General features: G+C 31.8%; 1 protein-coding gene across 1 annotated transcript in view; it reads right to left on the reverse strand.

Moving 5' to 3' along the window:
- Positions 1-13,715, reverse strand: part of LOC145245835 (dymeclin-like) — a 124,836-nt gene that overhangs the window by 53,009 nt on the left and 58,112 nt on the right. The window contains exons 5-6 of the mRNA XM_080107487.1: positions 11,011-11,089; positions 2,696-2,821 (exon numbers count right to left, since the gene is read on the reverse strand). Of these exons, the coding sequence (XP_079963613.1) occupies positions 2,696-2,821; positions 11,011-11,089 (205 nt within the window). The remainder of the gene's footprint in view (positions 1-2,695; positions 2,822-11,010; positions 11,090-13,715) is intronic.

A 13,715-nucleotide genomic window follows, 5' to 3' on the forward strand; every position in this document is an offset into this window, starting at 1 on the left:
TTGGAAGTCATCTTATGTGAGTGTGTCAATGATCCTTGCCACAGCCTTTTTTTATCTCCTTAAAAATAACGGCCTTTAAGGTTTTCCTTAAGCTTAGGGAATAACCAAAAGTCACAGCAATCAAAGTTTGAACTATAGAGAGGGTGAAAAACTGTCTTGATCCCCATCTGGATCAAATAGTCTGTGACAAGGATGGAGCACCCGAGACAAACTTTCCACAAATCTGCATCTTCAATTCCTCACGAATAATTGTGTGTACACTTCCCACAGATATCAAACTGTGCACTTATTGTCTCTATAGAAATACAACAGTCTTTATCCATAAAAATCTTTATTTGACCAATCAACTCTGGTGTTCTGACTTCCTCACTCCTCCCACACCTCTTATCATTCCTCACAGACTTCTTGCCTTCCTTGAATCTCTTCTGCCATTCAAAAACTGATGCTCGATTCATGCAAGATTGTCCAAAAGCAACAGTCTAAAGCATTCAATACGTTTCTATGGCATATTTTCCACGTTTAAAATAGAATTTTATTGCATATCATTTTTCTAAAGTGTCCTCATGTCCGGATTGCATTTCGGAAATTCACTAGCAGTGACAATCAGACTTTAGTAGGGTGTATTCCAATTCCTGATGTAGCTATTCATTTGAACCTGAAATCATAAAAATTGGTCAGTCATCTCATAAGATGTATAGCAATAACATATTCAATTTTCAAATGTCTACGACAATTTTAAATGCCTGTACAAAAAAAGTCTGGAAACTCTGTACTTGAAATATCAATTAAAAATGATAAACATTTTGTTCACAACTTTGTAAACACGAAATTAAATATTTTTCATTTATTCATATTTTTGTAAACCATTAATATTTTGGTAATTTCGATATAAATTTGTCTTTTAAATATGACTGGAAAGAAAGGTGAAGAAAGAAATCAATTTGCCTTTTCACTTGCAATTTAGAAATAAATTGTAATTGATTGGAAATTAAGTCAATCTCTTTAAAGAATGTATCATTTGAACACAAATGTTAAATATATATATCCAAAAAAAAAAACAATATGATAAAACAGAACTATTTGTTATATTAAAATCAAAATAAATAATTAAAAAACAATAAGCTATAATAGTTAATATCTTTTTTCAAAATCAGTACACAAATTAGTTTTTTTGGGTTTTTTTTTTTTTTTTTGCATTTTGACCCCAAACAAGGCACAGAGTCACTTTGATATAGGGGGTTACTATCTGGGACATAATCAGGGATACTATGTAGGGAGATGAGCAGCAAGATGTCTGTTTACATTACACTTGAACTTCTGCATGTCAGTACAGTCTGGGAAGCAGGAATCTGGAAGGGAATTCCAAAGTCTAGCAGTCCTAGGGAAGAATCTATTAGTTAACCTTACAATTGATATTGCAAATACATAAGCAGTATATATATATATATATATATATATATATATATATATAAAAGATGCTATGTATATTGTGTAAATTTGAATTAATTTAACTTTTGACTTTACTGTTAGTACAAGAAATGGGCCCAACTTTTGCATTTATTCATTTGGTATTTTAGTAGAATAAGGACCATGCTTTTGTCAGAATTTTCTGGTCAGTTTACATAATCTGGGCAATTTTGACACAAATGCATGCCAATTTTCTCAATGAAAAATATCATTTCTGCTATTAGAAAGATAATGAAAAATTGATTTAAAAAAATGAAAACAATATTCTTTTCTTTTTAATTGGAATTCATTGAGATGAGTATTATTAATTTTTATTTATTGCAGACTATTATCCTCATCTTTTCTTAGTTGTTTCACGACGTTTCGGCCAACTATTCCTCTGGCCTTCGTCAGGTGGTAACCACGACGGATAGGAACTCTGAGTTTCCTGACTGCATTCAGTGCAATTATTGCCCTCCGTAGTTGTTGGCACAGTTGATAGAGACGTTGAATCTCTACGGTTCCAGGTGAGAATTGTCTGAAGATAGCGGTTTTAATCCTACCCAAAGCCGTCCAGAGGCTTACTTGGCCAACACATGGTGAGACGACAACTCTGGAGATTCAGAGTTCCTATCCGTCGCAGTTACCACCTGATGAAAGTCAAAGGAATAGTTTGCCGAAACGTCGTAAAACTACTAAAAAAAGATTAGGATAATAGACTGCAATAAATAAAATTAATATTTTTTGTTGTTACAAAAAAAAAAAAAATGCAATGACTAATTACGGGACAATTTTTACAAAACTGTAAAAAAATTTAAATTCAAATCAAGAAAATAAAACACCCATTGTGTTGAACATTCATGAATATTTAATTTTTGAATAACAAACAAAAAAAACTTTTTGTATAATTCTTTTTATATGTTAGAGTTTTTTGTTCAAATATTTTTTTTTTTTTGAATAACAAACAACTGATACCAAACAGACAAAAAAAATTTTTCTGTGTTTATGTTTTTTTTTTTTGATCAAATCAAGATAAACATTCGTTTTTTTTATAATAAAACTATTACAGCAAATAAATGTTTTAAGTGAAGTTGGCTGCTGCCATTTCACTGACTCAGCGTTTGGCACCTTTCGGCATTTTACATAAAATTCCAAATGATACCACAGTTCTTATTCTGCATAAGTTACATTTAGATTAAAAAATAAAAAGATTTAAAAACTAATTACAGAATAATAAGAATATCTTTACCATTTTCCTTGCATTATTAATCTGTAATGCAGGAAATTGCTTGCAGATTGTGGCTGGTACATTTGAATGGACAACAACACCAACAATGTATTCAGTGCTTCTAAATGTAATGCATACGTAAAACTCCTGGAAACAAACAAAAAGATTTTTAACATTAAATAAATAACAAGATGTATTTTTCTCAAAGCCTTATCTAATTTTAAACTTACAATTAACCTCATCACAATATAAATGAATAGAGAAATAAAATAATTTTAAATTTGTTCCATTTGCTGTAGGCAACTTTAACATTTACTGCAGTATAATGATAAAACAGCATTGTAAATCCACACAGATTTCAAGCGATTTGAAACACTCACTATTTGATAAAGAGGTTTTTCCTCAAAATATTATGAAACATGGTTATACACAGATAACTCTGTAGAAGTTTTGACTAAGCAAGATTTACTATTGGGAATAAATAAATATATAATATATAATTCTCAACATTGGTAAATTCCCATTTCTTGTATCGTGATAGTCTAATACTTCTTTTATACAATGAATAGATTTTTGCCCAGGATTTCTCGTATGCTTAAAAAAAAAAAAAAAAATTTTTTTTAATCTGTATAATGCATGTACCTGTGACGAAACAAAAATATCATATGTCCAAAATCATGTCAATTGATCAAGTTGTTTTATTTTTATAAAAAAAATAGTTTTTAAGCGATTAATGGGAATTCACAGGCATTACAACATAAATCTAGTAAGTATGAATTATTGTGAGTTATTTTGCCTTTATTTTTTGACATTTTGTAACAAACGCTTTTTCCAAAAGAATAAACTTGCCTGTCTGAAGGCATCCTTAACAAGTCTCGATTGACTATATATAGATATGCTATGACGTCATAGAAGCTGAATTTTTATTGTCGTCGAAATCGATGAAAGCCCATTTTTCAATCAAATCGATTAATTGCATGCTTTAATTGGTGGGGGGGGGGCATTGTGATGCACCGGGAGGAAGCTTCACATGCCTCTCACAATGACTTTCACAATATGTTGTAGTGTACATTGCACTGTAGAGAACCTAATGTTGATTTTATAAAATTATAATGACATCATAGAAACTGAGGACATACATGATGTCATGTAGGGGGAGGGGAGGGGGTCCAAAGTGAAAGATTCCCTGGGCAACGCTGGGCTGTCTGCTAATCTCTCTCTCTCTATATATATATATATATATATATATATATATATATACTAGCTATACCCTGCCACGCGTTGCTGTGGCTCAAATTGGCGCAATGGAAAAAGTTCCAAAATGAGAAAAAGCATGTTTCTTATAGGTTTAAATTTCCATTTTGCATGGGTACACAGTTTTTGTTGTTCCATTTTCTTAGCTGATATAGAGATTTTCCGGTTTGGTGACTCTTGGATATGTAACATAAATTGTCCATGTGAAAAAACAGTCAGTGTGTAACTGTAAGGCCCACAATTGTAAAGATTGTTCCCTGTGCTTTGTTGATGGTTATTGCAAATGACAATAAAATTGGAAAGTGCAATTTGCTAAAGTGTAATGATGTATCCGGTGGAATCATAGGAATGCATGGAATGAAGATATATTCATCTGTGAAAGGTCCTGTTAAGATTGCTGTTTCTATGATATTGTTTGTTATTTTTTTTTTTACTGCAAGCTATGTGCCATTGCAAAGCTTGGATTGGTTTATATTTCACAACATGATAATTAGTACACCAAATTTCAGTTACAATACATGCGGTGGCATCCCTGGCAAATATAACTGTTGGATAATTAACCACTTTATCTGCTTTCACAACAGTGTCGATTGATTTGTATTTGACTACCTCACTTGGAATTTTACATTTAATTATAGCGTTAAGTTCATGGGCATCTTTGTATTGACCTGCAAGAATAGCTCATTCACTCAGTCAAATGGAATTCTTATATTTTGAATATCTGCAAAAACCTTTTAAACTAACTATTCTTTTGATGAAATAAAATTACAGAAATTACAGAAGTTAAAAGTCAAAGAATTTTGCCCTTAACTCTGATCAACTGGCACTTTTTCGTACCCAATTTCCCACAAGTGATGCAAAAGTTTTTGTGCGGATCGAACAGTCTGCAACTGTACATGCATATTTTGAGTTAAGTTTAATGTCTTCACATGGAACAAAAAAGTAGAGTATTTGAGGCAAGCATTTATTTCATCTGGTGGTGTTGATTGAAGAATAACAGGTAACATTTGTCTGAAATCTCCTGCAAGCAATATTACTGCATTCTCAAATGGTCTGACATTGCCACGCAAATCTTGCAAGGATCGACCAAGAGCCTCAAGTGATTTTTTGCGTACCATTGTGCATTCATCCTAAACAATAAGTTTGCATTTCTGCAATATTTTTCCCCATATTGGATGTTTTGGAGATGTCGAAGATGAGATTTTTGAAAAGTTGAATGTCTTAAAGTAGAATAAATAATTCTTCTACTTGGCAGCAAGGTCGCAGGTATTCCTCATGCAGCAAGGGCTAAGGCTATGTAATTTTGTTACCAAATGGCTGCCAAAATCAATTTAATTAGAAAGGTTTTACCAGTTACTTCTGGTGCTGTTCAAGGTAGCAGTAATTTCCAAATAACTTCTATTCTCATAGTCAGTAAATTAGGTGACTAAAATAGGATTTATCCATGTTTTGACAATGCCTTATTCACTGTAATTAATTTAGGAGACTAAAATAGGATGAGGAATTAGAGATGGACAGATAGAGAGGAAGATATATAGATAGAAAAGAGACAGTGAGAGGAAAATAGAGAAAGAAAAGGAGATAGAGAGATAAAGGGATTGATAGATAAACAGAGAGAGAGGTGGAGTGTTAGAAACAGAGAGGGATGAAACAGAGGAAAGGAGAGAGATAGAGGGAGTTAGAGAGAGAAAGGGGCTCAAAGAGAGATGGAGAGGGTGATATATAGAGAAAGATAGATTGAGAGAGGGAAAGGGAGAGATGGATAGAGAGAGATATTGAGAGAGGGGGAGAGAAACAGAAGGTGAACTACACTTCACCGTTTTTTTCCTCGTTCAGTAGAGAAGAAATCTTTCGAGACTGAGGCAATTTTAATGTTTTGTTATTATCCAGAGTACCCCTTTTTTTTGGGGGGGGGGGGGGGGCTAGATTTTCCTCGCATTAGAAACCGACCGGGTTATCTGTACTTTCACTTAACAAATTAATAAAAGAAAAACATTGTAAAATTTGAATTTAACAGGAAAATACTATTTTAAAAAATAGCACGGTAACATAAGTGCATAAGTGCCACTTTAGGTACTCCTTGGGCGTTGAGTTCCATGGCGACCGGCATAATTATTTAATGGTCGCTCCCTTAGCCCCCCCCCCTCCTAGTCAAGGCTAATGCATGCGCATGTAACATTTTTTTTATTTACTGACGTTGGCTTAGTAACTAAACGATTTATTGATAATTTCGTAACCCTTAAACGCATGCCGGAAGATTTAAATTGGTTCATTATTGTTGTAATGAAAAAAAAAAAAGTTTCATTCAACACAAAACCAAAAACACATATTAATGATAAATGATTTATTATTCTATTCATTGAAATTTACTAATTTTTAAATTAAAAATTTAAAAAAAAGTTAATAAAAAAATAGTTGCTTATGTGCGCATAAACAACTTGTTTTTTTTTTTTAGATTAGGTCCACTTTATAATCACCCCCCTCCCCAACCTCCTCATATTAAGAACAGCTTCCGGAATAAACACCACTTTTGGAGGGGGGGGGGGGGCTATTTGCAAAATTTAACTGATATTTGTTGTCAGCATACCCACCCGAAAATACTATTAAAAAAAAAAAAAAGGAGGAGTTCAGTGCCCGTGGCAGAGAAGTAGATTTATTTATCAATAAAAGTTGCGGAGAAGTAAATTTATTTATCAATGAAAGTCGTCATTTAAAAAAGAAAATTGTGGAGGTGGACCTAAATGTTTTGTTTTCGCACTATTCAACAATTTGTTCATCTGTGCATGTAAATTAAAAAATATTTGTAAAAGTGAGAAGTTATTAGTAAATGATTTAGTTTTTTTTTTAAATTTATTTATTTATTTTTTTTTTTACATTAGATCCACCTCCACAAATGTTAAGAACGGCTTTCAGAATAAACACCCCCAACCTCTCCATGTTAACAACGGATTTCGGAATAAACACCATTGGGGGGGGGAGATATTTAAAAAAAGTCGATAAAAGTCGTCATTTAAAAAGAAATTTAAAATCAAATGTTTGTAAAAGTGAGAAATTATTAATAAATAGTAAGATTTTTCGGTGCTAATGCAGAGAGTGATCTGCGCTATTTTTTAAATCGTGTTTTTTTTTTTTTTAATCAATTGCAAGGTTAAAGTACAGAATAGGTACAAAACACCCTCCCCCCCCATGTTAAGAATGGCTTTTTAAATAATAACATTATTATTTCAGCATGGATCACTCTCTGCATGAGTACCCATTTTTCTTTTAATATTCATAAAAAGTAAAACTTTTTTCAAAATAAATAAATAAATAAATAAATGTTTGTAAATGTGACAGATAATCGTTTAGTTACGGCAACGTCAGTAAATAAAATATGTTACGCGCGGGGTGAGGTGGGAGACTAAGGGAGCGACTATTATTTTTTTCTACTGGTCGCCATGGAACTCAACGCCCAAGGAGTACCAAAACTTAATTTTTTTGTCAAATAAATAAATTTCAAGCAATTTTTGCAATAAATAATAGATAGCAACTTCGTTAATTTTACGACTCGCCCCAGCATATTATAAACACCCTAACTTCCCCATGTTAAGAACGGCTTTCGAGGTTTATGGAAGGGCGTTTTTTTTGTTTTTTTTTTAACATGGGGGGGGGGGTTTAGGGTGTTTATAATACGTTGAGGCATGTCGTAAAAATGAAACAGTTTAGAAAAAGGGTAATCTCCAAAAATACCGTTAGGGCTTACAACATGGCCGCCAGAAGAGTCAACAAAAAACTGCGAATAAAATATATAAAACTCGTAATTTCTGTTTTTAAAGTGGGTTGTCAATTTTCTTTATGAAATATACTTCCAAAATAAACTATTACAGTCGTTTAAAACATAATAGAAGTATTATTTTTTATTTTTTAAAAACAATGTTTACAAAATGTCTACGAACGTGCGTAGACATTTTGTAAACATTGTTTTTAAAAAATAAAAAATAATACTTCTATTATGTTTTAAACGACTGTAATAGTTTATTTTGGAAGTATATTTCATAAAGAAAATTGACAACCCACTTTAAAAACAGAAATTACGAGTTTTATATATTTTATTCGCAGTTTTTTGTTGACTCTTCTGGCGGCCATGTTATAAGCCCTAACGGTATTTTTGGAGATTACCAGAAAAAGTTAAAACAAACTTTTTTATGTAAACAATGCCGTGAAAATAAACTAAACAATTAAAACGTAATGTTTCATGAGTGAAGCCTTAACATAAATAAAATTTAAAAAACATAAGTACATAAATGAATTTAAAGTTTTAAAATATGGGATTATTATTTTTGTGTGTGTGTGTGTGTGTGTGTGTGTGTGTGTGTGTGTGTGTGTGTGTGTGTGTGTGCTAATGCAGAGAGTGATCCGCGCTATTTTTTTAAAATCGTTTTCCACGTTTAAAGTTTTATGATATGTTTTTATTCAATTGTAAGGTTAAAGTACAGAATAGGTACAAAACACCCTCCCTTCCCCATGTTAAGAATGGCTTTTTAAATAATAACATTATTATTTCAGCACGGCGGATCACTCTCTGCATGAGTAAGTTTTTTTGTTTTTTTTTTTACTTATCGAGTTAACAGAAAATGAAATCTTTCGTCAATTCGTGGCTGTGAAATGAATCGAACCGGAAGTTCAGTTTTATGAACAGAACAGATTCGCAGTAAAAAAAAATATATTTATTTTATTTAATATTTTAATTTTAATAAATCGCGAGGTAAATTTATTTCAATAACATAAAAACATACCTCGACTCTAAAGATGGGTTGTCTGAAAATTTCAAATAAATTGGTAACTTAGAAATAGGGTTTTATTTGTTTAGAACGAACCAACTTTACATTTTTATATATATATATATATATATATATATATAAAGGGCAAAACGGGCACACACATTTTTGTATGTCCACGAAAGGCTTTTCTCGACAAGGTTACATATATTTAAAAGTTTACTTATACTTCCTAGATTATAATATCTCCAATTGTGAACGGACGTTGTCTCTATCTTTATTTTGATTGAGTTTTAAAAAAAATTCCTTCTATTCCATCCTTTCGTAAGTTTGTTTGTCCTTTTCGTATAAATAAAGCAAAACTAATTGAAGCAAATGCGGCCGCCTGGCTTACCTGTCAGGGACGTCTTGAAAGCAATCAGTTTTGATCAATGTGGGGGAAACCCTTCATATCAGACAATTGCTGTTCATTTGAGAGTTTCCCCCTTTTTCGGAGGAGCTGGGTTTCCCCAACATCGTGAGAAACCAAATAAAACGGCAGAAAGCAAGAAGCTTAACTGGCCTCCAGCCAGATGTTCATTTCTTAATAGATCAGTATCCTAATTATTTTCATTCATAGGCATCAATTCATTACAATGCAAATACCAGCAACAAGGATGAAATCCAAGATCATGACATGGTCCACACGTGGAAAACCAAAGAAAGCCAAGAGGATAACGAAAACAGAAATACAAGAGTATGTGATTGAAGGAAAATTGTTTATTTTAGTACACTTTACAAAAAAAAACTGAAAATTATATTAGAATGAAATATAATAAAACAAATGGATTAAATGTAGTCAAGGGCGATCCAAAGGTTCCCTCCCTGGATTTCTCCACTGACTCTTGAAACTCGCCTTATAATGACAAGTGTTTAGTATCATTTTTTCTTTTTCTTTTTGATATGATTTGATTGAGGTCTTAACTTTCATATCTCTGATCATTAGGAGATGGGTTCGTTGATTTCAGAGTAACATTCTAAGCATTTTCCAAAATAGGAAATATTTACTGTGTATAAAAAGTAGTTTTCCTTTCTCTTGTCACTCCAATCATAAGATACAAAAATTAAAATCAAATGTCAATAGTCATTTTTTTTCATTTGACCTCTTTTGACTAATGTTATAATCTAAATTAATTTTCATTTTTTAGATACTGCCAACCATCTCTATAAAAGAAACCATATGTCATTAGTCTGTCACGTGTAAATCTGAAAAAGCATTTTATTGGTCTGTCAGACCTAAATTTGATACAATATTTTCATTGTTTATATTACTTGTATTGATCAGATTATTGTTCTCATCTTGAGTGTCATTTGTGCAACATTTCGGTCAGATTGTCCTTTGACCATCCTCAGACATGTTGGTTGTTGTTTGGAAAAGAAAAAAGAAAAGTTACTGGCTCTGTAGATATTTTCGTATTCTGTGATAATAACCATAAAATAGAGATTAACTTACAAAATAGGAAAATATCTACGGAGCCAGTAACTTTTCTTTCTTTTCCAAATGACAACCAACATGCTTGAGGATTGTCGAAGGATAATCCGACTGAAACACATACAAATAACACTCCAGAGAAGAACAATAGTTCGACCAATGCAAGTAATATAAACAATCAGCCCTCATCCAAAAAATTCAGAACTTTAATACTTTTATTGTTTGTCACATTTAAGTTTGAAACAGTATTTTCATTCGTCTGTCACACCTAAGCTTAAGTTTACAACTGCATTTTCATTCATCATGCCTAAGTTTGAAACAGCATTTTCATTAGTCATTAACATCTAAGTTGAAACAACATTTTCATTGGTCATTTACATCTAAGTTGAAACAACATTTTCATTGGTCATTTACATCTAAGTTAGAAACAACATTTTCATTGGTCATTTACATCTAAGTTAGAAACAACATTTTCATTAGTCATTTACATCTAAGTTAGAAACATTTTCATTGGTTCATCATGTTTCTGTCTGAAACAACATTTTTATTGCTAAACACATGTTGCATCTTATCTTTGAAGTGTCCAAGCATTTCTCTAAGAGGTTTTAGTTTGTCAGTTCATTAGTCAATTTTAAATTTGAAATATCTTAGAAGCATTCAGAAATGTTTATAAGTTGTTTTTACATCTGCCAATCCATCAGTCATTCTTAAATTTGAAATAGCATCTTCATCTTTAAAAATACCCGTTCATATCATCTTTGTTTTGAGTAACTCATTTTTATTGCCTTCTTTGTTCGGCAATAAGTTCATAAAAAATAAAACGTGTATTCATATAGATCTACCAAATTACTTACACAACAGGAACATCAACCAATAATTCAACAAGGGAATTCATGAGTTCCTCTGTCAATGATCCAGATTCTTCTGCTGCTTCTGCAAGAGAGATAATTTCAATTCATTTTCTTTGAAAGTGTTAGAGAACAGAGGGGAGAAGTGAACCAAAAAGAGATTTTCTTCTTGCAACACATTTATTACTTGTCAGTATCTACTATTATAAGTAGATGATACTATCAATGATCCCCCCCCTCTAGTCTTAGGAAGCAAAATAACAAAAGAAAAAATTTTTTTTTTAAATAAAAAAAAAATAAAAGGCGTCCCTACTCATTAATAATTTATGTAAATCCCAGTTTAATTCTAAGAAAAAAAAAAAAAAAAAAAAACTATATATATATATATATATATATATATATATATATATATACAGTCTTTACTTTGAAATTATTCTTTCAAAGCCAATTTTTTCAGGAATATTCTTTATTGGATATGCTTTTTATGTGTAATATAAAACAAAAACAATTTCAAAGTAAAGATTATTTCTCATGTAAACTTAACCAAGAGACTGGAAATTATGTTAGAATAAAAAAAGAGGAAAAACTAAAAAGAAAAATGCTAAAACGAAAGAGGGGAAAAACTCTTTATAAAAATACAAAAAGGAAAAACATTTTAAAAAAGAAAAGAGGAAAAAGGAAAAACTCTATAAAAAAAAAAAAAAGAGAAAAAAACTCAAGAAAAAGGAAACTATAAAAAAGAAGAAAAAAACTATAAAAAGAGGAAAAACTATAAAAAAAAAAGAAAAAATATTTAAAAAAAAGAAAAGAGGAAAACTTTAAGACGAAAAACTCTAAAAGAAAAAGGAAACTATAAAAAAAGAGGAAAAACTATTTTTAAAAAAGTAGAAAACTAAAAAAAAAAAGTGGAAAAATTATTTTAAAAAAGGAGGAAGTAAGTTACTCAGTAGAACAAAAGTATAGGAAGTCAGGTTATTAGAAAGACAACGTAAAGAAAGTTGTTCACCAAGACACACAAAGTCAGCTGAAATAGGATGGCTAATCAAAGTGTACCAGGTAACTTTAAGAAAAGAGCAAACATATACATTAATATATTTCAAGTTTATAGGCCATTTTTAAAACGTCAATGAATTTGTCAACAATTTAAGCTAATTAGGGACAGTTTTGGTTTTCTGACGGTGGAAGACAATTTCCAGTTAGTGACAGTTGAAGGCAGGTTGTAGCTATGAGCAAATCGAGAGGAGCTGGCATCAATTGACAAACACAGCCTTAATAGACAACCAAGATGTGAACGTATCACACAAACACACAGAATGCAACTGATATTTATGAAATGTGTTAGAATTTGTGTTTTCTGTGTTTGAATCTTTTGGTTCTCTTGCGCTGTATTTTCTTTGTACTTATGAACCAGTGCTCGCGCCTCCTCAGCAGTCGCCAATGAGAGAGAAAATGACATGGCAGAATAGAAGATGAAAGAGAAGATGACCAAGGAAACAGTGTTTGTGTTGACGATCGTTGTCGACTGGGAGGAACATGTGGTGGTGCAGGTAGTTATGAGTATGAGGCATACTATAAATCTATTGATCATAATCAAGAGTGATCCAAAAGCTTCCTTTTCATTGGCTACTATATGATGTAAGGGAAGGCATCATTTTTCTTGGATTGCTCCACATCTTATAATACTGAGTATTCAGTAAGGAGACATCAAGTATGATATGATTTAACTTAGGATTGAACCTCAGTCTCCCGATCTCTTACAAAAGAGTCATACTAAAATTATAATTGCTACGTGTAGTAACCTCAAGAGCGGACCACAGCAGTGATTAAATCATAGTTAAAATCTAAAATCTAGTGTCACATGATTTAATATGTCAGCCAATGAAATTTTTCCTTATGGACTCAACTGAATCCTAAATTTAATGATTGTCATGTATACTTAGTAATCTTAACACTTGATCCTGATATCATGGCTCAATTTGTATACTTACAAAGTTGAGTGTAGCGAAATTGTAGTGTGTATGATTAGCGTGGGTGTCATTCGTTTAAGAAAAGAAAGAGAAAAAGTCTTAAACTCAAAACCTGACTGACATGAGACAAAAATGTGTTTTATGCAAATTGAAACACGGTTGGGTTTGACAATATAAAAAGCCAGCATTTCTTCAGTTGGGAATGATTTTTTTGTCGGCTCAATGTCAATGCTTTGCAATCTAGTGTCAGTTTGCGATAACAATGAAAAGGGAACTAGTTAGTTTAACATTTCATCCCCTGTTTTCCTTGACCTTAACTGGACTTGGTACCTCAACTGTTCTACACCTATTAATCCAAGAACTCTCATCTATTTTTTTTTAACATGGCCATACAATTAAAATCTATTTTTCTGCACATATATAGTCCAGCCTCTGAGGTCATCAAATCTAAACCTGTGTTTAACATTCACATTACACATCCATCATATTTTTATATTATTTCTCTCCATGCAACACATGTCCTCAACCCTCACTGGCCAGGTTTCACTTCTATACATCATTACACTGCGTACACATACCTGATAGACTCTTCTCTAGGTTGACAGTGGTAACATTCTGATTGGTAGTAATGGCAGAAGTTCTCTGAACTTATTCATCGACTCTTAATTCTTGCAATAACACAAGCACCTGCTCCACCTTGTGCTCCAATGATATTTCCAAAGCAAAAACAGAAAAAAACTTCTC

Source organism: Euprymna scolopes, chromosome 23 (genome assembly GCF_053919585.1).
Source record: "Euprymna scolopes isolate OS-2025 chromosome 23, ASM5391958v1, whole genome shotgun sequence".
Lineage (NCBI taxonomy): Eukaryota > Metazoa > Mollusca > Cephalopoda > Sepiida > Sepiolidae > Euprymna > Euprymna scolopes.